The 27,836-nt window shown below is 31.1% G+C and overlaps 1 protein-coding gene across 2 annotated transcripts; it reads right to left on the bottom strand.

The window, feature by feature from the left end:
• Positions 1-231: 231 nt before the first annotated feature.
• LOC115885565 (calcium-binding protein E63-1) lies at positions 232-26,578 on the bottom strand. Of its 2 annotated transcripts, XM_030904515.1 has the most exons (6): positions 26,434-26,578; positions 21,610-21,912; positions 17,077-17,119; positions 4,839-4,982; positions 4,195-4,461; positions 232-622 (listed from the first exon to the last, which is right to left on the bottom strand). In XM_030904515.1, exons 2-6 carry the CDS (start codon positions 21,637-21,639, stop codon positions 585-587), a joined length of 522 nt encoding a protein of 173 aa, XP_030760375.1. In that variant the 5' UTR covers positions 21,640-21,912; positions 26,434-26,578; the 3' UTR covers positions 232-584. The 2 variants fall into 2 exon arrangements, with proteins under 2 accessions (XP_030760375.1, XP_030760376.1); XM_030904516.1 differs by lacking the exons at positions 17,077-17,119; positions 21,610-21,912; positions 26,434-26,578 and adding an exon at positions 16,805-16,927.
• Between the last annotated feature and the right edge of the window lie 1,258 nt (positions 26,579-27,836).

The raw sequence follows: 27,836 nt of genomic DNA, 5'->3' as shown, positions 1-27,836 counted from the left end.
TGTAAAAATCTAATCGTTTAGCTACAATGCTCCGTGTCGTATGTGGTGAACAACCCTGTATATTATTGATTTACTTTTTTCACTATAAAATATTTGAAAATCAAAATTTTTAATTTTTGTTTTTTATTTTTTTGCTTTATACAATTAACTGAAAATGTACATTCCCAAAAAAGTTTTTCAGTCATTTCTTTTTTTTACTTTATTTATACATACTATTGAAATAAGTAAAAATAAAGTTACAAGTATTTATTTTATTTTATTTACATTTATAAAACTAATTATAGCTCTAAAGCTTATGTACAATGCTAAAATATTTAAATCCTTCTCAATCATTAAAATTGGGAGAAAAACATAGTGTAGATAAATTAAAAAATAAATTTTATTATTAAAGTACTTATAATAATTTGTTTAATAATACTCTATAGAACCTTTTTTTCTTCTATTTGTCAAAATGCAATTTATATAGAATATCAACATGTATCAAGGAGAAATAAAAATATATATATCAGCCTTCAGCCCATTAGTTGACAATAAAAACGAATATGGACTGGTAAGTCTCACTGTGTTTTCATTATCTTTTATTTTTATAATTTGTGTCCTTCAGTCATAAGGTGAGAAAATTCTGAAAAAATAAAAATAAAATTAGGGTCTTGTTATTAACATTAATTGTTTAACACACACAAAATTTAAAAAAATCGTTATCTAGATAGCACAGAATATCTAACTACGCAACAGAAGCCTCGTTACATTTATAAATTCGTAGGTATCAAAAGGAGACAGGGTTTTAAAGCCTGTCTCCAAATCAGATATTTTGATGCGGTAGTTTAGCTACTACATAATAGAGGGCGATAAATTTAAAAGAAAACAGTTTTCTACAAATGAAATTTAAAAGAATTTTGTGCAGTGTTGCCATTGTGTAATTCATATTGTAAAACTTCCGATAAAGCCTACCTTCAAATTTGCTACCGAGTTTAAATATTTTTGGCTACATCATTTAAACATATTAAAATAGATCAGTGCTCTTTTTTCAAACTTTTATGTATTTAACTTGCCATGTTAGTTGGAGTTAAATCTTAAGAGCTGAATTACAATCACTTTCTGACGTTTGATTATAATTGAATCCTGAATTTTGATTGTAATTCGGCGACAATATAATAAGTATTGTTCTAGTATTATGATACCACTTCCTGACGTCCGATTGTGTTCATACCGTATGATCGCGAAAAAACGGCGTTAGGCTATGAAATGAAAATCGCTGTAATTTTATATGTAAATTTATATGGGAAATGTTATCGATCGTCATTTCCCAGCCAACTGGACGCCGTTTTTTTCGCTATTATACGGTATTTGATATATACCTGCGTATTTTTTATGACATATTACGATACATGGCGTTTGATTGGGCTTAAACTTGGTATACTACGTATCTTCAGTGATATTGTAATATTATAGTACCATGGAGCATAAATATAAAGTGGTACCTTCTATAGTACCATATTATGATATCACTTCCTGACGTTCGATTGGGCTCATATTTGATATATAATTGTACCATGAAGCATATCAAGAGGTACCATAATAGTACCATATACGATACCATTTCCTGGGGTTCCTTTGGACTTAAACTTGGTATACTAAGTATCTTCGGTAACATTGTAAAATATGATGGTACTATGATGCATATAAAATGGTACCTTAATATAGTACCATATTGCGATACCACTTTCTGACGTTCGATTGGGCTCATATTTGATTTTACTTGCATATTTTTGATGACATTGCAATATTATGGTACCATAATATATATAAAGTGGTACCTTAATATAGTACCAAGTACCATATTATGATACCATTTCCTGGTGTTCGATTGGGCTTAAACTTTGTATACCACGTATGTTCGGTGACATTGTAATATGATGGTACTATGATGCATATAAAGTGGCACCTTTTATAGCACCATATTATGATACCACTTCCTGACGTTCGATTGAGCTCATATTTTATATATACTTGCGTATTTTTGATGACATTGCAATATTATGGTACCATGAAGCATATCAAGAGGTATCATAATGTAGTACCATATTACGATACCATTTCCTGGCGTTCGATTGGACTTGAACTTATAAAGTGGTACCCATATAAGGTGGTTACCTTTATACATATAAAGTGGTACCTTTTTTATTTCCTGGCGTTCGATTGTGTTTAAATTTGGTATACTACGGATCTTCGGTGACATTGCAATATTATGAGGCATATGGAGTGGTACCATAATATAGTACAATATTATGATATCATTTTCTGGAGTTCGATTGGGCCCAAATTTGGTATACTTGCGTTGCTTTATAAAGATTTGTTTAATTAAATTAATTTTACGAATTTTAATTTATTGTACGATGTCGTGACAGCAACTTTTATGCCGAACTAATATATTTATTAATTGTACCTGTGTGACTTTTTAAAATAAACGTTCCAGCATTAATAAATATCACTATCAATCGCCCAGTATATTATTAATTTTAAAGGAAAGGTAATTAAAGTTATTTTCTTAGTTAACATTATAAGGTAGTGCCAATTAAAGTCTTTTCGAATCTGGCAACTGTGCATATATAGCCAAGCTACAAGGCCGTCGACGTGCCGTCGATCCAAAACCGAATGTTCAAAATTTCCAATTATATTCTGATTATGATATTGTCGCGCCATCTAGTATTCTATTTGTGCAATTTTAGCTCTTTCATTTCCAGTATTTTTCTGTTGCGTAGCTAGATATTCTGTGCTAGATAGTCTAGATAGTGGTTCTCAGAAGTGAGGGACTAATTATAGACCTGATTATACACTGTATCAATTTGAAAACTTCCCACCATTAATATCTTTCTTGCAGTTAAAAATATGAACATCGTTTTAAAGGGCTTTTAATTCTCTTTTCAATGATATCCTACTTTGTTGCTTTTTGTCCAGAGGTTTCCGAATAATCCCGTTCCAAAGTTGCAGAAACAATAATTAAATATGCCCGCATTGAGATTTTGGTTTTCAGGCTAGTCTGTTTACACAAAAATTATTGCAATGGGTCTCTTTGTAGTATAAATGATTAGAAGATTAGGTGGTAACATGGACGTAGCCATTACATTTTTCTAGGGGGGTCGAAATATTAATAAACAGAAAACATCATAACCATTAACGTTTCTTTTCCCAAGTTATTTATTCAATTGATGAATAAATAAAATGAAACTCAAATTGATGCAGAGGGTAATCCACTTTTATAGGAGGGTTTGTTAATATTCCAGAAGGACGGTGCTCCACCTTGTTTTCTTCCGGTGCGACAGTGGTTAAACGAGACATTTCCGGGTACATGGATTGGCAGAAGTGAACCAACTGAATGGCCTCCAAGATCACCGGATTTAACACCCTTAGACTTCTTTCTTTGGGGACATCTTAAATCCAATGTTCATTTATTGGTATAGTAAAATTAAAAATTAATTATTGATTATTTTTTTTCTAATTCTTATAAGTCTAAGACATGAAAAAATAATATGATCATGATTCCTAAACGAAAAGCCGATTTTTAGTGGAGGAAAGAAAACTAAAATGTTCATTTTTTTAACCTTTGTGAAATATGTCACTCACTAAAAATCGTCAGAATATGTCTTTTATACTTCTCTACACTCAGGAATTTTTTGAAGTGGTGGAACAATATGAAAAAAATTAAAAACTCAGTTTCTTTCTAAAATCTTCTGTTTTAACTAACTTATATTTTTCTTTAGTTTAAAAAATCCAAATTTCGCACTTATAATAACTGAAATTATCATGTGTTTGATAAGATTTTTCTTTAAATTTCGTTAACAAGAATGATAGGGGTAGTTTATTTCAACCCCTTCCACTCTTTTTAAAAAAGTAAAAAAATTACCTGAAAGTGTGTTTTCATAACAGTAATGCTTCCATAAAATTTCATTAGTCTATCTCTTTTCGTTTTCAAGATAAAAAATAAAAACATTATTTTTCCGCCATCTTTGTACCGCGATATCTCCCTAATGGTTGACTTTTGACCCAACGTTTATAAAGCAAACTACCCTTTATTTTGAACAAGGAATCACCCCCTAAAGTTTTTCGCATTTGTTTTGAAACACCCTGTATAAAGTCATTTTTTATATAACAGATTTCAGCTAAACGAAAGTATTTAGAATACTAAAAACGCACCTCTGTAGTTAATTTTTCCATCCTTGTCAGTGTCGGCGATTTCCATAATATGGTTTAGCTGATCCTCCGAAATCTCCTCTCCTATCATCTCCATCGCTATTCGTAGTTCGTCTTTTGTGATGTAACCGTCATTGTCCAAATCGAAAACTTTAAACGCCGCCAACAAGTCTTGTTCTTCGTCTTCCGACGTATTATTCCTCACCGGAAACAAATCTTGAATTTGCTTGACGAACTTGAGAAAATCATTCTCGTCAATTAATTCTTTACCTAAAACACATATGGAAAATAATGCCTGATACTAATTACAAAAAAGGAAAATAAAAAATATTGTTTAATATTGTTTATATCGAAATGAAATTTTGGTAGCACATGTAGGTTAACTGAAAGCATTTTATAAAAAATATATAGGATTATACAGGGTGTCCCCAAAAAAAGTTACACATCAATGTTGTGTTTTTTCTAATGGAACACCCTATATATTAGTTCATTTTCGGATTCTAGGAAAAAAAATAAAGGTTTAAAGAGTTTTACTAAAGAAGCATATACCTAAAATCTAAGGATTTTGACATATTTCACATTTTGTGAAAATGAAGGATAAAATTTTAAATTTCGATAACAGATTTTTTACAATTTTGATTACTTACCCGCATGGCTAGCGCTTTTAATTAGTTGTTCTATTATGGTTTCCTTTACGTCTATACCTAAATTATTTAACATTATTTTAAATTCTCTAGTGGTGACTTTTCCATCTTGATTGCGATCCAATAGGTCAAACGCTGTTCTTAATTCTGGAAAATAAATAAATATATTAAGGAGATTTAAGTTCTCAAGCTTTTTTCCTTACTTTTGATTTTTGATTCATACAGTTTATACATTATACAGGGTGGCCCATCGAAAACGTTCCGCAAGGCATAACGGCCGGGGTAATTTTTTTTTCAGAAAATTCAGAAACACGTCAATTTTGTTTGTGAGGGGGACAACGTTTGCCCCAAAAATGATTTCAAAATCTTCAACCCTTTAAGCGGGGTGTCATCCCCCATTTTTTTCAAATGGGAAGGGGAGTACCGCAATGAAGAGAGCTTTCTATTCTTTATACTTTCCGGCTTCGTTTTTGAAAATAGGTCCAGTCATTGAGAAGAATGAAGGATTGAAATTTGAAAAGTTTATTTAAACATTTATCAGAGTAAATGATAACGATAAATTCCTTCGACCAATTTGCTGTTTTTTCTTATTATTTCTAGATGTTTACGCATTTTTTCACGTGCCACAAGGTTGAACGATCAGGGGCCTGTAACTCAAAATCTACAACTGTAACAAGTGTAGAACTTGTTGAAGATTCACTTGTGGCTACAATTCGTGTTAATTTCTGTAACACAAAGTTCTCAAAATGCCTTGTAATAACGGCGAATATTTCTAACAAGTGTAGCTAAAGCGCACAAGAGTTGTAGGACGGACGCACTAGATCGGTAACGTTCGTTTGTGTATTATTGCGTATGGGGATAAAGGACTTGTTTAGACAAGTTCGTTCTAAAATTAATTTTGGTAAAAATGTCTTCGAAACAAGCGGTGTTTGCTAGAAAAATGCAATGGCTTATGCAAATTAAAGAAAATAAAGAGGTTCTTTTTGGGGCATTCTCGGATACTCTTCGAAAAAAAGACAAGGTGAAGCAATGGAAAGAGTTAGCTTCTCGTCCTCAAAGCGTATGCTTAATGCCCTTAGAGAAAGATTGGACATGCGCAAGAGATACCCTTTGGCAAAATCTAAAGAAGAGTGCAGTGTTTTTATGTTGTATTTTGGATTAAAACAGATTCTCAAAATTACAAAAACAGAAAGCTTCTAATCGCGTATCTGTTTTGTTAGTGTATGTTATAATCATAGAGTGTTTTGCAAAAAAATACCTACTAATCCATAATAATTTAGCCTGCTATTAGCTTGCACATACATATACTATGACTATAGTATAGTGAAAGCTTTTGTTTCTTTTTCATATATCGCTGAAGAACGGAGTATTTGTTAGTATCTATTCTTTAAATCTCCTATTTTAGTTAAAATTGGATAATGCGAAAAATTTGTCCCCCATTGCCTAACCAGTGTAGTGCAATCAACATTTTCTGTAGAGGCTGCAGCCCATACCACCGATTACTGCTGTTTTTGTAGCTCCCGGGAGAGGTCTTCTACGAGATCCTGGCATTGCGCTCTACTTAGTCGAAATCGCTCCTCAAATTCTTTATCGGAAAGGAATGCAAAGTCAGTTCTCTCTCTGAATCGATATGGCAAACTTTTTTCAACATTTTCGTCATCACTTGAACTTGACCACATTGCGCTAGACGTGTGAATAAAGCAACGACTTCTTCTAAACTGTTTCTTGTAGAATTTTGTACCCACCTTTTAAGCATGGTTAAAATTTTCCTACAATTGTAATGGAATGCGTAACATAAACTTACAAGTGTTATCTTTGAGTTACAGAACAGAACTACAATTGTAAAATATTTTCCGTAATTATAAGTCCTACACAGGTAAGTACAAGTTGCCGTGTGTTACGAAACTTTACAAGTCTATATCCAAAAGCGTTTAAGTGTAGCACTTGTAGGTCTTGTGTTACAGGTAGCGATGGGAACTATCGAATGATTAGACTATCGAATGGTTAATGAATGAATGATTTCAACTATCGAATGGTTTTATTCGAATAAAATCATTCATTCATTTGTATACTAAAGCATATGTGACAACCTCGCCGTACAACTAAATGGTTATCGTTGAGCCACGACTATAGAATGCTTTTGATAAATGAAATTTAGTATTCGTTTGATTTTTGTATGCGTCAGTGCATTATTAGTTCTTCCAAATTCTTATAACTTCGCCGTATAAATACTGTGCTATTTTTGCGTTTATTAAAATAGTTAAAATACTAAAATAGTACTTATTTTTAATTTTATTTATTGACGATTGAGTGCATGTGCAGGTGGTCAAAATTTTTCCGAAAATTTGTGTGATTTTCCGTAGTCCGATCTTTCAATTATTTAATTTTATATGGTCTATTTTTTAATGGGAAATTTTGAGAAGTAGCAATTTTTAAGAGAGATGAGATGAACTTACAATTAATTTTAAAAATACATATTTGTATTTTAGATGTTTTAATAATATGAATTAGTTGAACTTAATAATCATATTTAAGTAATGTGGTTAAGTAAATGGGGTTATCGAACTCAAACTATGGGGTGAGAAAATTAAATTGAAAGTTTTATACGTGCCAATTTAAAAAAAAAGTTAACGATGTTTGTATTTTGTTTATGCTAATTCTCTTACATGTAGTTTTTTGCGAAGAAATATTTCATTTATTTTTTAAAGTAAATGCCAGTAAAAGTAAATATAATTTTTAAATAGTAATATAAAGCACCTAATATAAATAATTTTGATTTCTAATTTTTTATTTATATTTTCTTCCATTACACTGCATGCTTAGAAAATTAATAAATGTTTATATTTCATGATTTTAAAATTTGTTGTTAATATAACAAATTAGTTCTGTAATTATTATTATTTAATAAACCAACGTTGCCACACACAAAAATTTAGAGACTATATTATTTTTAAATAGGATCTAATATATATAATTTTGACATCTAATTTCTTGTTTATATTTTGCTACTACTTAAAAAAAATGTTTATATTAAATGATTTTAAATTTTGTTGTTAATAGGTATAACAAATTATTACTGTTATTAGTATTTATTAAACCAGTCTTTGCTTAAAAACATTAAAAATCATTTTCCTACATCCAAAATAACAAGTATTATTGCAGTGTAACAACAGAATATTAATAAAAAAAGCAGAATATATAGACATACTATCCCTAACTAACTAAAGCCAAACAATAATATTCTTTGCTAATATCAACTAATACCAAAATATGGCAACAGCGCCCTTCATAATGTATTTTCTGTGTAAATACTAGCACCTCAATAAAAAAATAATGTGCCCTTATCTATATCTGACTCCGCAAAAAATCAAACATGCCGGCTTCTTTCATAGCAATGCCACCGACCGCTGTCGGGTTTCTCGGAAAGAAACCTACGTCGCCGGGCGACAACTAAAATTCAGTTAATATTTTATTATAATCGATCCTGACGAATAAATGAATTTCATAAATGAATGGATTTTATAAATGAATGGTTTTTGCTGCCGAATTACTAGAATACAATATTTCAAGGCAGATGACGGATCTATTCGATAATTTTTATTCGAATAGTTTTCAACGAATGTTTTCTTACTAACTATCGAATTATTCGAATGAATTGCAACTATCGAATGTTTCGATAGTATTCATTCGATAGTTCCCACTACTAGTTACAGGCCCCAGGTGCGGTAGTTGCTAGATAGCTGTTCAGTGACTTATGCAAGTTCTTCTCAATATCGTTTAACTTTTTAATAATTATGGTGTACTCACTTGCAGAAAAAGTAGAAATAATCGAACTTTATTATAAAAATAATGAATGTGGCAATCGGGTTGCGCAGATATTCAATGATTGCCATCTTGACAAATACCTTGATGGCAAAATTGTTCGCGAGTTGGTAACAAAATTTCGCGAAACTGGTTCCGTGCCGTTATGAATAGAAAGAGGCAGAGGGAAAATCCTGTAGTAAATGAAGCTATGCAGGTATTCGTATTGGGCCAAATTGCCATGGATAGTACGCTGAGTACAAGAAAATTAGCCAATGAGACCGGCGTGAATCGTACAAGTGTCTAAAGTATATTAAAAAAACACAAGTTCCACTCGTACAAAATTCAGTTGGTACAAGAACTCAACGAAGACGATTTTGATCGTCGCTTGCAATTTTGTGAAACTATGAGTGAACGAATGATCGTTCAACCTTATGGCAAGTGAAAAACTGCGTAAACATCTAGAAATAATATGAAAAAAACTCAAATCAATCGAAGGAATTTATCCTTATCATTTACTCTGATAAATGTTTAAATAAACTTTTCAAATTTCAATCCTTCATATTTTCTCAATGACTCGGCCGATTTTCAAAAACGAGGCGGGGAAATATAGAGAATAGAAAGCTCTTTTCATTGCGACGCTACTTGACCCCCTTCCCATTTGAAAAAAGTTGGGGGATGACACCCCCGCTTGGAGGGTTGAAGATTTTGCAATCATTTTTGGGGCAAAAGTTGTCCCCCTCACAAACAAAATTGACGTGTTTTTGCATTTTTTGAAAAAAAGAATACCTTAGCCGTTATGCCTTGCGGAACGTTTTCGATGGGCCACCCTGTATGTATTAGATCAGTAAATATTATCTATTTACTTTAACAGGCTCTGGTTGAAAAATCGACCACCACCACCCCCCAACTCCCTTATTTGTTAACTTTTTGAAAAATGTTATTAAGAAAATATGCTTCCTTTGTGCTAGTTTAACAAACAACAAACAAACAACGCTTTATTGTGCAAAAAGCCAAAACAGCTTCATCGACAAAGCACTCACAAACAACAAAATCGCAAAAAAATACAAACAACAAAAAATACACAATACAAATAATACAATTCAAAAAAATTTAAGTCTTTAAAATTACGAAAAGAATATACATGGAAAATTTCAGAACAGTACGCAGTAAATAGATATAATTTTAAAGTTATAGAATATTAAATACTTGACCTTTGACCAGTGTGTGAGATGATAAAAATTTTAAAATTCAAAATTGTTCATAATTAAACATCAACAAAAAAGTCGTTTACCGCATATAGGGCTCTCTCCAGTAGGTATGATTTTAGAGCCTTGCGAAATGCGGGAAAGAACGAAAGCGATTTGATATTCAAAGGCAGATGATTGTACATTTTTTTGGCATTGTACAGTATTGAACCCTTAACTAGTTCTGAGCTCGGGTTGGCAGATAAAGATCGTGCTCTGCATTCCTAAGTGGATAGTTATGAGATGGCTTTTCGGGAATAGCAGGTATGTGCTTGCGGATTAAGCAAACGGATTCAAAAATGAATAAAGAAGGAAGAGTCAGTATTTTCAAATTTTTAAAGAAATTCTGGCAGTGAGTTCTACTGTTCAGTCCCAATAAATATCGAACTGCTCTCTTTTGAAGTATGAAAACACGATCAAATTTTGTTGCGCAGCAAGTACCCCAGAATGGAAGGGCATAACGAAGATGTGACTCAAAAAGGGCATAATAGGCTATTCTAGAGGTTGAGAAGTTAAGTTCCTTAGAAACTGATCTTAGCGCAAAACAGGCAGCGCTTAGTTTCTTTGATAGAGCTTCAATGTGAAAGTCCCATTTTAACGAGTTGTCTACAAGAAGTCCTAAGAATTTCACAGAGTCCACGACGTCAATAGTAGTGTTATTAAGTACAAAAGGTTGTATAGTACTTTTTATATGACAAAACTTTAGTTTTTGATAGGTTGAGGCATAGGAGATTAGAATCGCACCAAGACTTAATGGTGCGTAAGTCATTGGATATAGTATCATATAGCGCCGCAACATCTGGGCCGCTCCAAGTGAAACTAGTATCGTCCGCAAAGAGCCAGATTTTACCGCTAATGTCTAGATTTGCAATGTCGTTGATAAACACCAGAAACAAAATAGGGCCAAGTACTGAACCCTGAGGGACACCATATTCTATAGGCTTACAAGAAGACATAGACGTATCAGTCCTCACAAGCTGCCTTCTGTTGCCAAGATATGACTTAAGCCATTCGAGCGGCACTCCCCTGAAACCATAGTATTGCAATTTGTTAATTAAGATATTATGATTTATACAATCGAAAGCCTTAGAGAAATCACAGAAAATTGTAGCTGTAGAGTGATGGTTATTCAGGCTAGAGTATACATTATTAAAAAGGTCGAACATAGCATCATTTGTGCAACTGTTACTTAGAAATCCAAATTGATGGGTAGTAAGTATTTTATATTTAAGGAGAAAAGATAGAAACCTTTTTTAACCAATCTTTCAATGATCTTAGATAATGTGGGCAGGAGTGCAATTGGGCGATAGTTCGAAGCTTCATCTTTATCACCTCCTTTATACAGAGGAATAATTATTGCTGTCTTAAGGCAGTTTGGAAAAACTCCTTTTTGGAATGACTCCTTAATTGAAGTAGTAAGATGGTTTAATGTGCATTCAGGAAGTTCAGAGAACATTTTGAGAGTAAGCCCATCAGTCCCAGATGAGGATTTGTTTTTAATACTATTAATTGTACTACGGAGCTCATCTAATGCTACGGGCGTGAGGAAGAAACTGTGTAAATTCTCATTTGCTTTAGGGAGATATGAAAGTGAATCATGGGAAGGAGTTATGGTGTTCACTAAATTTTTAGCCACATTTTTTTTATATATTTTTTAAGTCAATTTGATCAAACTAGAAAATAATTAGTACTGCCCTATAAAGGGTTAATTTAATCATCTTTGCTTCTTGTTTACGTGATCCCTGTAGTGTGCATATTATATGGGATACCATGTATTTTTTTTATTTGGATACTGGAAAAACGATTTATATATTTTTTCTCTTTCAAAATTATTCTTAATAAAGCGTGTATTACCTAAAGCATATGACTTAATTTGGCTAGAATGTATACAATATTGATATTGTGCTGCGTAGGAATATATTATGTTTGTGAAGCATGTATACTTACTTAATAGACCTATAAAGATGATTTACGGAGATTTACTTGTTGTACGATTAGCAAGCATCAGGTGGATAATGTATTTTAAATTATATTCTTGGCAGTTAATCGCATGGTGCATATATTAGCGGCTGAAAATATCGACTGGCTGCTAAAATTATAAAAAGTAATGTTCGTGGACGGGCTACTTCACGTCTGGACGATCATCACTAATTATTTATGGCAGTATAGGTGCATTTTATAACTTGATTAATGACTAGGAACATATTTTTCAACGTATTAAAAATGCTTTCAACACCTGTTAGGTCTCGGCTATGATTTATTAGAGATGGAACTGATAACCATGTCTCAGACGTATCGGTCTTTGAAAAACCTAGCTGCGAGAGCTCCGAAGTCATGATTACTAAATCCCGCTTAAGTTAGGCTGGTCACGCATGCAGGATGCAAGAAAACCGCCTACCGAAATCTCTTCTTTACGTTGAGTTTGTAGATGTTAAGAGGACACCGGGTGGACAACTCAAAAGAAACAATGATATTTTGATATTTTCCACGAAAATTTAAACGGGATAAGCAGCGCATAATAAACTAATCGAAAAAAGTTAAGGATATCGTGTTTTAGCTAGGAAGAAAATTTTTCAGAAAAAATGTGTTATAACTATTAATACCTATGTCGTGTGTGTTTAAAAAAAATACTGTTTGTAAACATAAAAAATTGTACCCAAACAAATAAAAAGCATTATCATCAAAAATGTACAGGGTGGACCATTTTGGTTGTTTCTATAGGGTATCTAGGAAGCCGTGAGAAATATACAAATTTTGATGCTCCAGTCTCGGGTTCTTTTTTTGAAAAAATTACAATGGCGCAAACGGATCGTGGCTATCTTGATCGGTTTCGAAGCTACAGGGGATTCTCAATTTTTTTACTTTTTGAAGATGTTCGATAGTTTGTTTATTTCAGCAACCACGGAAAAATGGATTATACATTCGTAGTCAGACTTTTTTCGCAAAAAATATTTTTTGAGATATTAACTATACTTATGTTTTTTTAAATAGAACCCCCTGTATATTTTTAAATTTTCTTATTCAGCTTGGCATGGGCTTCTCGAAAATATATAACACACTATATTTATTTTCACTATTAACCTCAACATTTTAAATTTTTCTTAAAATATCTACTTAGTAGATAGTAGGCCGCGCCGAGTAACAAAGTAAACGGTTGTCACGGTGATCGGGACATACCTTTGATGGATACGTGACATTTCATTTCAACAGATTGAAGTGTGTGTATTTTAAATAATAAAAAAATGAGTAAATTTGAAAATTTTGAGAAATATAATATGTTAGAATGTTATATTGAGTCTAACAAACATAAGCAAATGGCAGCTGATTTATATTTTGAGCGGTATCCAGAGCGCGAGCAACCAAATCCAGCCATTTTTAAAAGGCTAGAAGATAGTTTAATCAGTTTTGGATCTTTTCAAAAACCGCGTCCGAAAAATTATCAGAAAGAAGATGGACGTCACCAGGACGGATAGCGTTTGTGGATTTATGAACCATACTGTATATAAGTAGAATTGAATATGTTCATTTGTTTTGAAGGATTATGGTAACAAATAATTCTCAGACAAGCTTAGTATGGTTTATTTTTATTTTTAGAACTATTATGATAGTCTAAAACTGAAAAATACTTTTAATACTAAAAATTATTTGCTGATAAAATTGTGTTAAATATTTCGTCGATTTGTATGGAGACTAGTAGTGGGAACTATCGAATGAATACTATCGAAACATTCGATAGTTGCAATTCATTCGAATAATTCGATAGTTTTAGTAAGAAAACATTCGTTGAAAACTATTCGAATAAAAATTATCGAATAGATCCGTCAGCTGCCTTCAAATATTGTATTCTAGTAATTCGGCAGCAAAAACCATTCATTTATAAAATTCATTCATTTATGAAATTCATTTATTTGTCAGGATCGATTATAATAAAATATTAACTGAATTTTAGTTGTCGCCCGGCGACGTAGGTTTCTTTCCGAGAAACCCGACAGCGGTCGGTGGCAATGCTATGAAAGAAGCCGGCATCTTTGATTTTTTGCGGAGTCAGATATAGATAAGGACACATTATTTTTTTTATTGAGGTGCTAGTATTTACACAGAAAATACATTATGAAGGGCGCTGTTGCCATATTTTGGTATTAGTTGATATTAGCAAAGAATATTATTGTTTGGCTTTAGTTAGTTAGGGTTAGTATGTCTATATATTCTGCATTTTTTTATTAATATTCTGTTGTTACACTGCAATAATACTTGTTATTTTGGATGTAGGAAAATGATTTTTAATGTTTTTAAGCAAAGACTGGTTTAATAAATAATAATAACAGTAATAATTTGTTATACCTATTAACAACAAAATTTAAAATCTTTTAATATAAATATTTTTTTTAAGTAGTAGCAAAATATAAACAACAAATTAGATGTCAAAATTATTTATATTAGATCCTATTTAAAAATAATATAGTCTCTAAATTTTTTGTGCCTGGCAACGTTGGTTTATTAAATAATAATAATTACAGAACTAATTTGTTATATTAACAACAAATTTTAAAATCATGAAATATAAACATTTATTAATTTTCTAAGCATGCAGTGTAATGGAAGGAAAATATAAATAAAAAATTAGAAATCAAAATTATTTATATTAGGTGCTTTATATTACTATTTAAAAATTATATTTACTTTTACTGGCATTTACTTTAAAAAATAAATGAAATATTTCTTCGCAAAAACTACATGTAAGAGAATTAGCATAAACAAAATACAAACATCGTTAACTTTTTTTTTTAAATTGGCACGTGTAAAACTTTCATTTTAAATTTTCTCACCCCATAGTTTGAGTTCGATAACCATTTACTTAACAACATTACTTAAATATGATTATTAAGTTCAACTAATTCATATTATTAAAACATCTAAAATACAAATATGTATTTTTAAAATTAATTGTAAGTTCATCTCATCTCTCTAAAAATTGCTACTTCTCAAAATTTCCCATTAAAAATAGACCATATACCATATAAAATTAAATAATTGAATGATCGGACTACGGAAAACCACACAAATTTTCGGAAAAATTTTGACCACCTGCACATGCACACAATCGTCAATAAATAAAATTAAAAAATAACTACTATTTTAGTATTTTAACTATTTTAATAAACGCAAAAATAGCACAGTATTTATACGGCGAAGTTATAAAAATTTGGAAGAACTAATAATGCACTGACGCATACAAAAATCAAATGAATACTAAATTTCATTTATCAAAAGCATTCGATAGTCATGGCTCAACGATAACCATTTAGTCGCACGGCGAGGTTGCCACATATGCTTTAGTATACAAATGAATGAATGATTTTATTCGAATAAAACCATTCGATAGTTGAAATCATTCATTCATTAACCATTCGATAGTCTCATTCATTCGATAGTTCCCATCGCTAATGGAGACGTTGAAGTTTTTTTTTGGTACAAACAGCAAATGGTTTTTTGTAGGATCGACGGGTAAAAACCGTTCTTTTTTACTGTAAGGAATCTTGATGGGAGGTAGGACGATGGTAACCGAACGTGGTTCGTGGTTCCCGACGGGAAAGATTATTTAAGCGACGGGAGCGCGAAAACGGGGGCCTTCCTGTTGAGACTAAGTACCGGTGATCTTTTCTAAGTAAACCTCGTGAGTTTAAGTCAATTCTGATCCTTTTTTTTTATCAGCGCTGCTGTAAAAAACCGAATTCTTGAGTTTTAAAGTAAAAGTACCGTACCTCCGTTTTTGATTTTAAATAAGTATAAATCGTGGTCCCAGAGATTTGATTTAAAATCAGTGCAAACCGTATTTCCGATTTATGAGTATAGATAGTTAAAAAAACCGAGCATTTAAGTTTTTTTTATACCTGACCGTGAATAGACAACCAGGCCGTTTCGTTTTGATGCGACGCCGATTTTCTTAAGTTTTCTTTATCCCTGACCGTGAATAATTAGTGTGACCGGATTCCGGGCTGCTGTACGCGATTCAGACAACCAGACCGTTTCGTTTGATCCGACGCCGATTTCCTTCAGAAAAAAAGGTAATCGCATTCTTTCTTTTTTTTGTAACCGCCAGATACCCCATCAGAGTTCTAGTAATCACAAATTTTAGTTTCAGCACAGTAGAGTTTTTGATTTTATTTTTATGGTAAAAAATTCCTTTACGGAGGAGGAGTTAATTAAGGTTCCTCTTTTGTTTTACCATGAAATTAACTGATTTAATTTCTCTGTGTTAGATTTTGCGATATTTCATGTTTTAATATTTTCTTCATATTTGATTTATTTGCAGATATTGGATTCATAATTAATTTATTTAAATAAACCTCGTTATGGAATATATTCGACTTTAACTGGCTTTTGCCCCATTTCCCTGGATTCTCCACTGTAGAAAAGCTACCCGTATTGGCCGAAGCGATCTCTCAAACATTTTAAATTTTGGGGGTGGCGCCCGAGAGAAAAAAGACCGACTGTTAGGCGTTAGTAATAGCTCTCTAGAAAAAAAAAGATTGTTACAGTATTAATAGCTATAACACATTTTTTCTGAAAAATTTTCTTCTTAGCGGAAACACAATATCCTTAACTTTTTTCGACCAGTTCAGAACGCAATGGAGAAGAATTGTGAACTCAGATAACAACGATAACCAAAAAGCAAAGAGGCAACAAAGTAATGACATATTTGAAGGTCCGGAGTGCGGAAGAGAGATAAAGAAAACGCCATCCGTAACTATCCTCTGATACGTGTTAAATACTCGTCGGCGAGTAATGGCAGTAAGTAAATATGCTGTAAATATACAACACAAATAATCTGAATAAGATATTTTTCTCACTAATATCGCACGAAACTTTTAAAATGAAAGCAAGACACATTTCTTATAAAGTGTTTTAGATTTTTTTTACCTTTTTGAGCTTTTCGAACTGGCAAAACAAACTTTAATATAGGCATTTTATTTTAATTTAGTATAAACAAAAACGAAACTGTATTATTTGCCCATAAATTTGAACACATGCACGCACTCGGACCACATTTTGTTTTTGAACAGTTCAAAAATACTTTATTGTTTCTAAAAATACTGGAAATTTGTCAAAATGTGCGCCGTTAAATTTATTTCTGTTCGAAAATTTTCTATATTTGTTTTTCTTTACAAATTAATTTCGTTAAAAATACATACCTTGAAGTTCCTTTTCCGTAAATTCCTTTTTTATTGATGAACTCTAAAAAATAAAAATAATTTTTAATTACATTATTTGAAAAAATAATGTACTGGGTATGAGAAAAGAAATGGAGAAGTTATAAAATGACATGTAATGAAATGAAGGTACAGAAATCCTGTGAACAAAACCTTTTTAATATACCCAGAAAATATATTTAACGCTTACTAAAAACTTCCCATCGTTATACTAGCCAAATGCCTTACATATTTTAATATAAGTATGACAAGTAATGGCATCAAATACAAGTTTATATTTATATTTCACTAAAATAGATTTTAATTTTAAAATAATATGCCTGGAAATAGAGTTAAATTTGTTATAATTTAATTAATAAACATTGTATATATTTTGAGGGTCCCATCATGCTAATAAGCATAATCCACAATGCATAATATTGACCGGTTTAATAATTTTTGTTGTTTACATAATTCTGTATCTAATTAAATAAATAATAATACAATTTAATTAATTAAAATTAACAAAAATGTACTAGGAAACAAAAAGATAAATAATAGGGTACTATGTTTCACGAAATATTTGAAATTTTAGGAGAATATGTAAGTTAACAAAGAAGAAGAACTGAAAGCATTTTATAAAAATACATAGAGTTCTACAGGGTGTCCCCAAAAAAGTTACGAGTCAAAGATATGTTTTTTTTGTAACGGAACACCCTATATATTAATTGATTTTCGGATTCTATATAAAAAATAAAGGTGAGTTTTATTAAAGAAGCATATGCCTAAAACGTAAGGATTTTGATATATTTCAAATTTTGTGAAAACGAAGAACACATTTTAAATTTCAATAACATCTATGTAAATTGTTATTTACCCTGTATAACCTGATATTTAATTGCAATAACCATTGTATGTTAAACCAAATTAAAATTTGACCCGAAAAGTTATACAGGGTGACACAAAATTAATATTGAATATTCGTAACATTTGAAAGCATGTTACTTCTCTATTTTAAATAGAACACCCAGTATATTATTCCGATGTTCAATGGAGAATTCATATATCTTGAAAATATTATTAAGGTTGCTGCCATTACAAAACTCAATATTCTAACTAATCATTTACTTTTCAAATTATCACTATACAGGGTGCTACAAATTCGAGGTGCGAGCATTGGTATCTTGGAAACCGTAATAGATGCGAAGATAGTTAAATTGGGGCAAAGTTGCCCCGCCCTTGGGATGTTCACCAAGATTCCATCAAAAAAGTTTTAAAAATTTCAAGGATTGCTGAGTTTTTTGGAAAAAAACGGATTTTTTTGAAAATCCATTTTATTTTTTCCTGTCGTTACTTTTTAGAAAATCAAAAAACTAATTGCACATTCTGATAGCCACTTTATTAGGACTATCTGATAGTAAATAAATAATAAATAAATAAATAAATGCCTTTATTGCCAAAAAAATTTTCAATTTGTAGACAAAGGTAAACTAACAAACAAAGTAAAAATACAAGGTACACAAACAAACAAACAAAAGATAATACAAAACATTATACAAATAATATTGTCAGTCTTATTGTTAAAATAAACATTTATTCAATATTCAAATATAAATAAGGAAGGAAGAGTCAATATTTTTAATTTTTTAAAAAAGTCCCGGCAATGAGTTCCGCTGTTTAGTCCCAGTGAATATCGAACAGCTCTCTTCTGGAGCCTGAAAATGCGGTCAAATTGAGTCGCACAACACGCACCCCAGAATGGAAGGGCATACCTGAGGTGCGACTCAAAAAGTGCATAATAAACAGTTCTAGCCACTGACAAGTTAAGCTCCTTAGAAACAGACCTTAATGCAAAACAGGCAGAGCTCAATTTTTTCGACAAAGCTTCGATATGTATGTCCCATTTCAGAGAATTGTCCACAACAAGCCCTAAGAATTTTACAGATTTTACGACGTCAATGGTGGTGTTGTTAAGTACAAAAGGCTGCAACGAGTTTTTATACGACAAAGCCTTAGTTTTAGAAATGTTGAGACTCAGGAGGTTCGAATCGCATGAAAATTTAATGGTGATTAAGTCATTTGATATAATCCTATGAAGTGCCGCGATGTCCTTGTTGCTCCAAGTGAAGCTAGTGTCGTCCGTAAAAAGACATATTTTGCCACTGATGTTTATGTTAGCAATGTCGTTAATAAAAAGAAGAAACAAAATAGGGCCTAGTACTGAGCCTTGTGGTACTCCACATTCTATTGGCTTGCTAGAAGACAACGTGGTATCCACCCTCACAAGTTGACTTCTGTTGTTCAGATACGACTTAAACCATTCGAGAGATGATCCCCTGAACCCATAGTGCTGCAGTTTATTAATTAAGATCTTATGATTTACACAATCGAACGCCTTAGAAAAATCACAGAAAATTGTTGCTGTAGAGTGATGGTTGTTTAGGCTGGAGTAAAATTTATTAAGGAGGGAAAACATAGCCTCATTTGTGGACTTGTTGCTTAGAAATCCAAATTGATATTCAGTAAGTATTTTGTACTTAAACAGAAAAGATACCAGCCTTCTTTTAACCAACCTTTCTATGATCTTAGATAGCGTGTAGCGAAAAACTTACTACTTAGTATTTTTAGATTTTCAAATTAGCTGATAATTTGTGAGATACAGAGCCCAACTTAATTATTTTAAATACGGACCTGCCTTTTTTATTTCATGTTTTGAAAGAACTCGGTCTCTTACAAACGAATTTCAAGTCCGGCTCTGTTTTTTATAAATATTTGATTTATTTATAATAACTACGATTCATATGATGCATATTATTAGATCGTACATTGAGATTTTAAATTCACAATAAAAAAAAAATAAAAATAATGTCTTTAAATTGCTTACTTAAAAGTATAAAGTGTGACGTTGTATTCGGGAGATCGAGTTCTTTCAAAACATGAAACGTGGCTAACGTCATATTCAAGGCCTGACTGTTTTGACAGTTCTACCGAAGTGGTCCAGAATTAGTAGTCGTAAACAAACCAATTGTTTTCATTAGTTTCGCAACAAATCTGTGTTTTTACGCGTTTCTATGCTAATAAAATTATACTAAATAATTTTGAGTGAATAGTGAACTATCTAGATCCGATTCATAACATTGAACCCGCAAAAAAAAACATACTTTTGGTAAAAATTGTAGTAACACCGGCAATGCCGGCTGTGTGTCCGTGCTAGAAAAAAGTTGGGGAATTTATATAAAATCATAACTAATAGCGTTAGTGTTAGTGTATAGTGTTAAACCAACGTAAGTGACGTGTATTTTTATGTAAAACAGTTTTCGTTTCTTTATTTTTACTTTGTGAAATAAAAAATTCCGCGACATTGTTCTGTGCCTGTGCCTTGTAGCATCAATTATAATAAGTCCTCAGGATCTGTCTACATTCTCTTTCCCAACAATATTAACTGTAACTAAGTCACGTCCAAAACCTACAGAACATGCTGTGCCTACAATTTTTCCAAATCAACCCTCTTATGAACCCTCTGTGCATGTTCCCATAAAGAGAAAACGTCCCGATGAAAGAAAACAAGATTTGGAAATTCAGGATGAAATAAATATTGAAAAGTATTATTATTATTATGAAATGGCAAATATATTTTAAAGAAATTAAATGAATTTGTACTTTATTTCAGTATTTTATATAAAAAAAATGATATCATTATCTTTTTATTTACGATTTATGGAGATGGTTACTTGATGAACATCGAACTACAAATTACTTAATCTTAATAGTTAGTTCTATCTGATATCCACATTTTTTAAATATGTTACGCAAATTTTTACAATTATTTTTAATTAAACTTTAAAATGTATTCTGCCGTTATCATATACAATACATTTTCTTAACTTGTCGATAAACGTATAGTTTTCAAATTTTTTAATATTTGGAAACTTTTTATCACAGGTATATTATCACTAGTTGCTAAATACTCGCTAACGCAATTTTAGGACACGCTTTTTATTATCTAGATTTAATTTTTTCATCTTATGCTGTAGTTTATGTCATATTAATATTCGTGCTTTAGATCTAAATTTTAATGCTATTCAGTTACTTTAACGCGATAAAAAGTTAATGTTATTTTTTAATACCTTTCTGTATAATATTTTTCATATTTATATCTGGCAAAACTATCAATAAATACTATTATTTATGCAAAACCTATATGCAGCACCATATGGCACAATACAAAAGCCGGACTAGTGCGGTGACGTCACAAATCGATGTCTCTGGCCTGTCTGTCATGTTGGTCATGCATGAAATAAAAAAGGCAGGTCCGTATTTGAAAAAAAAAATAATTTGGGCTCTGTATCTCACAAATTATCAGCCAATTTGAAAATCTAAAAATACTATCAGATAGCCCTAATAAAGTGGTTAGGAGAAAGTGTAATTAGTTTTTTAATTTTCTAAAAAAAAACTCAGCAATCCTTGAAATTTTTAAAACTTTTTTGATTGCATCTTGGTGAACATTTTTAACGAAAAAAAAATATTGGTACTCACCCTTCTTCTGCCTAGACCAGCCAATGCCATGACAAAAGCACTCTACTTTCCTTGGAGCAATCGGACCATTTAGTAATGAACAACCAAAAGTTTTTTTCCCCAAAATCTGGTTTTTTTTGTTGACGATTGTATCGTAGTAAAATGTGTTAGGAATTGCGGATCTCACACTTGTTTACATTGGATGGCACAAAAATAAGTTCGGCGATCGGTGCCAGCTTAGCAAACTTTCATCGCTCTAAACATGTCGCAAAACGTATATTTCATTTGGTGTCGTTTGGACCCCCCCCCAGTCTCAGCGAAGCTCTGAAATTTTTTCGAAAAAATATCAAATGGGTTAGCAGGAAGCGAGAAAATATCGAAATTGCACCGGTGTGAGTCATCCAGTGCTAACATTGACACTGACAGATGATTTGTTGATGTTTTGATTTTTTTTCTGGATTTTTGAATTAAGGCTTATTTTTAGAATGTAGTAAGAATGTTTACTTTTAAATCAATCAGTGCCTTCTATTAAAAGATCAGCCTACGGGCGAGATTTATGACGTCACGCTAGTTAGATATAACGGATTAATAAATATGTTGTAGAATACATGGAAAACATAATCATTCCTCAGACTTTTGGTTTGTATTTTAAAAATGATATAGTTTACATGAAATATACATAATATACAGTTAATAACTACAACGTATATACCTATTTATAGTAATAAATACTTTGGCAAATAAACTATAAACCATACAAATGCAGCAAATGTTTTACTATACAAATAATGTATAGGTACATAAGATATTGGGTAAAATGAAATATATTTTAAATTTTAGGGTTTGAAAATCGATCTAATTTAACAAAAAACATTCAATATCTACTAATAGTGATGTATTATTATTTGCATTCACAAAATTTATATGTATATTTTGCAAGTATCAATGTTCGAAAAATTATATTTACAAATAATACAATATTATCTAAAAAAAAGGCGTCAGCGATGGCTATGAAATGAAGATCGCTGGCATTTTATATATAAAATTATTCTAAAATTTTTTATTTAACTTGGGATTTTTTTAGGTGCGGGAAAAAACGCTGATTTAAGTTTTCATTTGGGTTTTCATTATTTTTATTTGGTTTAAAATAACGTTTCGGCTAATTATAGCCTTCATCAGTGTTGTGTCATATGAGAAAAATAGTGTCGAATATAATCCAAAAAATTACATATACAATATAATTCACACCTCATAATGTTTACTGCAATTAATAAACTAATATAAACTTATCAAAAGATGACCACATATTTTTAAAATTATTATTCTTAACACTAAAATTATCTACATTGACTATGGAGTACGCAGTAAACATTATGTGCGTGGTGTGAATATTTTATATGTAATTTTTTGGATTATATTCGACACTATTTTTTTCATATGACACAACACTGATGAAGGCTATAATGTTAACCGAAACGTTTTTTTTTAAACCAAATAAAAATAATGAAAAACCAAATGAAAATTTAATCAGCGTTTTTCCCGAACCTAAATCCCAAGAAAATCAAAAAATTTAGAATATTTAGAAACAAGGTTCAAGAATATCAAATTTTCCAAGATTGTAAAATTCTAGTTAATTATTTTATGTGTACAGTTATTTAGGGAATGTCATCGATGTTCATTTCCAAGCCAACTAGACGCCGATTTTTTTCGATGATACGGTATAATTCTTACGTAAAATGTAAATAACATTAGACCAATTAAAACAAAGAAATATGAATTTCTTAGTATTTTTAGTAACACCTTTATTCTTAAAACTTAATTTTGTATTATGCAAATATACCAATTTTATTATTTTATTCATATTGTATTCAGCCATCACTTAAATATTTGATATTAATTTGGTATTATAAATTATCAACACTATTCATTAAAAATTACTCAACCAATATATGTTATGCTTGACATACATTATATATTATCAAACAAAAACACATTCTTCTTTTAAACTGTATCAGTCTTGTCTTTACAAAAATCTTTTTTAAAATTTGAACTCAAAATAATAATCTTTTTCATGATCTTTAATACACATATTCTTTATTTTTCCCTAGATCATAATACCTACTTACGTGTTTGAATCTATCGAAGCTGAACCAACATACCAACAACACTTGGAGTGGAGATTCCACCAATATGAATAAAATAAACATAATTGTCCAGTTTTCATTAATACCATCATGGGAGAATATTATTTTTAAATTTATTAAAGATATTTTCAATAGAATTCTCTTGATTTATAACCCGTACCCACTTTTCTTGCTCTTCCAGATACTTTAGGCTGCCTAGTATAACTATCCTTTCCACCAGACCAGGAACACAACAAAGATGAGGCATAGCACCAAAAACACACTCCACTTAAGCTTTATTGATGAATTGTTAGAGTCTTAAAAAACACACACAAAAATCACGATAAGTAAAAAATGCATGGGCACTTTTAGGTTAAATCACTTAAACAACGTGTAATTTTTCAATTTTTCAATTTTTTTATGCGAAACCGAGAGTGACCATATATCTGGTAGTAGTTTCTGTCACTTAAACACCAAAATAATTAGTTTTTTGCACTACAATAATAAATAATACCAAAAATCAAAGAGTTAAAACCAAAAATCAACCGACAAAATATGAAACGGAATCTAACCCAATATCTAAGTATGTACAGCTGATGAAGTAAACAAAAGTCTGCCCCTAGGCTGATCTTTTAATAGAAGGCACTGAATCAATTATCCAATAGTTAGTAGACTTAAATAAATATACCTTTGTGGTGGGCTCATTCTGGATTGGATTCAATGAAGGAAAAATTAAAAAAAAAGAGAGATATAAGTACATATATAGCTTCAAAGCTTATATAAACATCATTTTTTTATTGAAAAATGATTTTTGTATGCCATTTTTAGAAAATTTTATGTAGTATTTAAGATTTTATTTATTATTGAATATCTATACCGGGTGCGTCTCAAAAGTCGCTCGCCCCTATAACTTTTCAATTTTTTCAGATAAAAAAACGAGATTTGGTATGTTAGTATATGACATAAATTAGGATTGATTGACGTATTCAGTTATTTTCGGTTACGTCCTGTTTCACCGGAAATGACTACAACTTTTGATTTTTAAATGACACCCTCTGTATTCTTTTACTTTATTCGATAGAAAATGACACTCTGAATAGGACGACATATGTCAACTTTTGACATTTTTGTATATGGTTTATTTGAAATTATAACTTGGGGTTCGTAACGAAAATTTGACCCGAAATACCAAGTGTGTGGTATCAAATTATTCGTAAAAAAATGCTTTTTCCAAATATGATAATGAGCCACCCTCGTTCCATTTGAAAAAATTGATATATGATTAAAAATACGATTTGATCATTTTCTGATTGGCCAGGACAAGACACTAATAACATTAGACGATCCAATCTATTTTTCCAAGGCTCCTTGATTAAGAATTAGTGTTTTTAACATTGCCATGGCACTCCAGATTGAATTTTAAAATACGATTTTTTATTAAGCGATAATGTCAAAAGTTGACATACGATATGTCATTCTATTCAGAATGTCATTTTCTATCCAATAAATTAAAAAAAAAAATACCGAGGGTGCCATCTAAAAATCAAAAGTTGTAGTCATTTCCGGTGAAACCGGAAGTGACCAAAAACAATTGAATACGTCAATCAATCCTAATTTATGTTGTATACTAACATACCAAATCTCGTTTTTTTATCTGAAGAAATAAAAAAGTTATAGGGGGTGAGCCACTTTTGAGACGCACCCGGTATACAGGGTGTTTCAAAACAAATGCGAAAAACTTCAGGGGGTGATTCCTTGTTCAAAATAAAGGGTAGTTTGCTTCATAAACGTTGGGTCAAAAGTCAACCATTAGGGAGATATCGCGGTACAAAGATGGCGGAAAAATAATGTTCTTATTTTTTATCTTGAAAACGAAAAGAGATAGACTAATGAAATTTTATGGAAGCATTACTGTTATGAAAACACACTTTCTGGTAATTTTTTCACTTTTTAAAATGAGTGGAAGGGGTTGAAATAAACTACCCCTATCATTCTTGTTAATGAAATTTAAAGAAAAATCTTATCAAACACATGCAAAAAAATTAATTTGGATAGTTTAGTTTGTTTAGAAACTTTTTTATCTCTTGTATTTTTTTTATAAAACTCACGGATTTGAAATTAAAAAATAAAATGTAAAGCATTACATGTCAGGACTAAAAATATTTTTAGATTAAGAATCTAGTGATAATAATGATAATAATAATAATCTAGATAATAACGTATTGCAGTAGGGTAATAAATAAAACAATATTAGAAACATCCTAAAAAGTGACAGCGGCCGACTAGATTTTTTCCTAAAAAAATTACAGCTGCCCACTAGATTCTTTATTATATTTTTGCATGTGTTTGATAAGATTTTTCTTTATTAACAAGAATGATAGGGGTAGTTTATTTCAACCCCTTCCACTCATTTTAAAAAAGTGAAAAAATTACCAGAAAGTGTGTTTTCATAAGTAATGCTTCCGTAAAATTTCATTAGTCTATCTCTTTTCGTTTTCAAGATAAAAAATAAAAACATTATTTTTCCGCCATCTTTGTACCGCGATATCTCCCTAATGGTTGACTTTTGACCCAACGTTTATAAAGCAAACTACCCTTTATTTTGAACAAGGAATCACCCCCTGAAGTTTTTCGCATTTGTTTTGAAACATCCTGTATATCATTGTAATTATTAACAAATATATTTTCATTTTTAAAAATACGTTCTACTCAAAATACTTACAATACAAATGCAATTAAATTTGTAGCAAAAATACGGTAGTTGCAACTTAATAAATTAATTAGCTGGTTTTATATAGCGCGTATGTTATTTTTGAACTAAACCTTACTAACGTTTATTGCGAAAATATTTGTGAAACCTGGCGAAACACAATGTGTAACGAGTGACAATTTTATCTTTTGATAACGCTTGATTATAACTTTTCAATGTAAATAGTTACATTCAAAAGTAGCATGTTTTTAAAAAGAATGATTTACAACATCCGTCGCTTTTGTTCTTGGGATTAAGATTAATCATTTGTTGTCCTGTACGAATTGTTTTTCTCTGCTTGTGTTTGACACACCATAACACTGAAGAACGAAATAGTTTATTTCAACTTATAGACTTATACAGGGTGGTCCGAACTGTATTAAAAAATTAAAAACTTGTATAAATAAGATATAAATATGTATATCCTACAATGTTTAGTTTCGGAGATAGAGGGTGTAGAAGTTTCATTTTTATTTCGATATTTTCTAAATCTATACTAATATATAAAATCCTTAAGTGACTGACATACTGATTAATCACGATCCTGCTCAAACCACTCAACGTAAGAAGCTCAATTTTGGCATACAGGTTGATTCTAGGGTGTAGAGGTTCGATAAGAAGGGATTTTTCGAAATTCCAGTTCCAAGAGGGTGAAACCACCCCTCAAATATTACCTACAATATTTTTTATTTAAAAAACGGTCAAGTTTCCGAAAAAAACGCTTAAACACGTATATTTTATTTTGTTTTTTTACATAATTTAAGATTTTTTAAAAATGTATACAGGGTGTTTCGAAAAATCTGGTCATTGATTAATCACGATCCTGCTTAAAGCGCTTGACGTAAAACGCTGATTTTTTCGATTTCGAGGTTCGATAAGAAGGGATTTTTCGAAACTCGAATTCTAAGGGGGTGAAACTAATCCTTCAAATATTAAAATATTTATATATTTTTATAAATTTATACAGGGTGTTTCATAAAATATGACCATTGAGTAATCACGACTCTGCTTAAACTGCTTGACGTTTAAAGCTGATTTTTGGCAAACGGATTGACTGTGGGGTGTAGAGGTTCGATAAGGAGGGGTTTCTCGAATCTCATATTCCAAGAGGGTGAAAAACGCCCCTCAAATATTACAATATTTGTTATTTAAAAAACGGTTAGTCTTTCGGGAAAACGCTTGGACAAGCATAATTTATTTGGTTTTTTACATATTTTGAAATTTTTAAAAAATCATACAGGGTGTTCCAAAAAGTTGGGTAATTTCTTAGCCACGATTCTGCTTAAACTGCTTGACGTAAAAAGCTTATTTTTGGCAAACGGATTTTTCGAAAGTCAAATTCCAACGAGATGAAACTATCCCTCAAATATTACCAA

Source organism: Sitophilus oryzae, unplaced genomic scaffold, assembly GCF_002938485.1.
Source record: "Sitophilus oryzae breed Bouriz unplaced genomic scaffold, Soryzae_2.0 scaffold_402_pilon_pilon, whole genome shotgun sequence".
Taxonomy (NCBI): domain Eukaryota; kingdom Metazoa; phylum Arthropoda; class Insecta; order Coleoptera; family Curculionidae; genus Sitophilus; species Sitophilus oryzae.
This window is presented reverse-complemented; position numbering and strand designations above follow the sequence as displayed.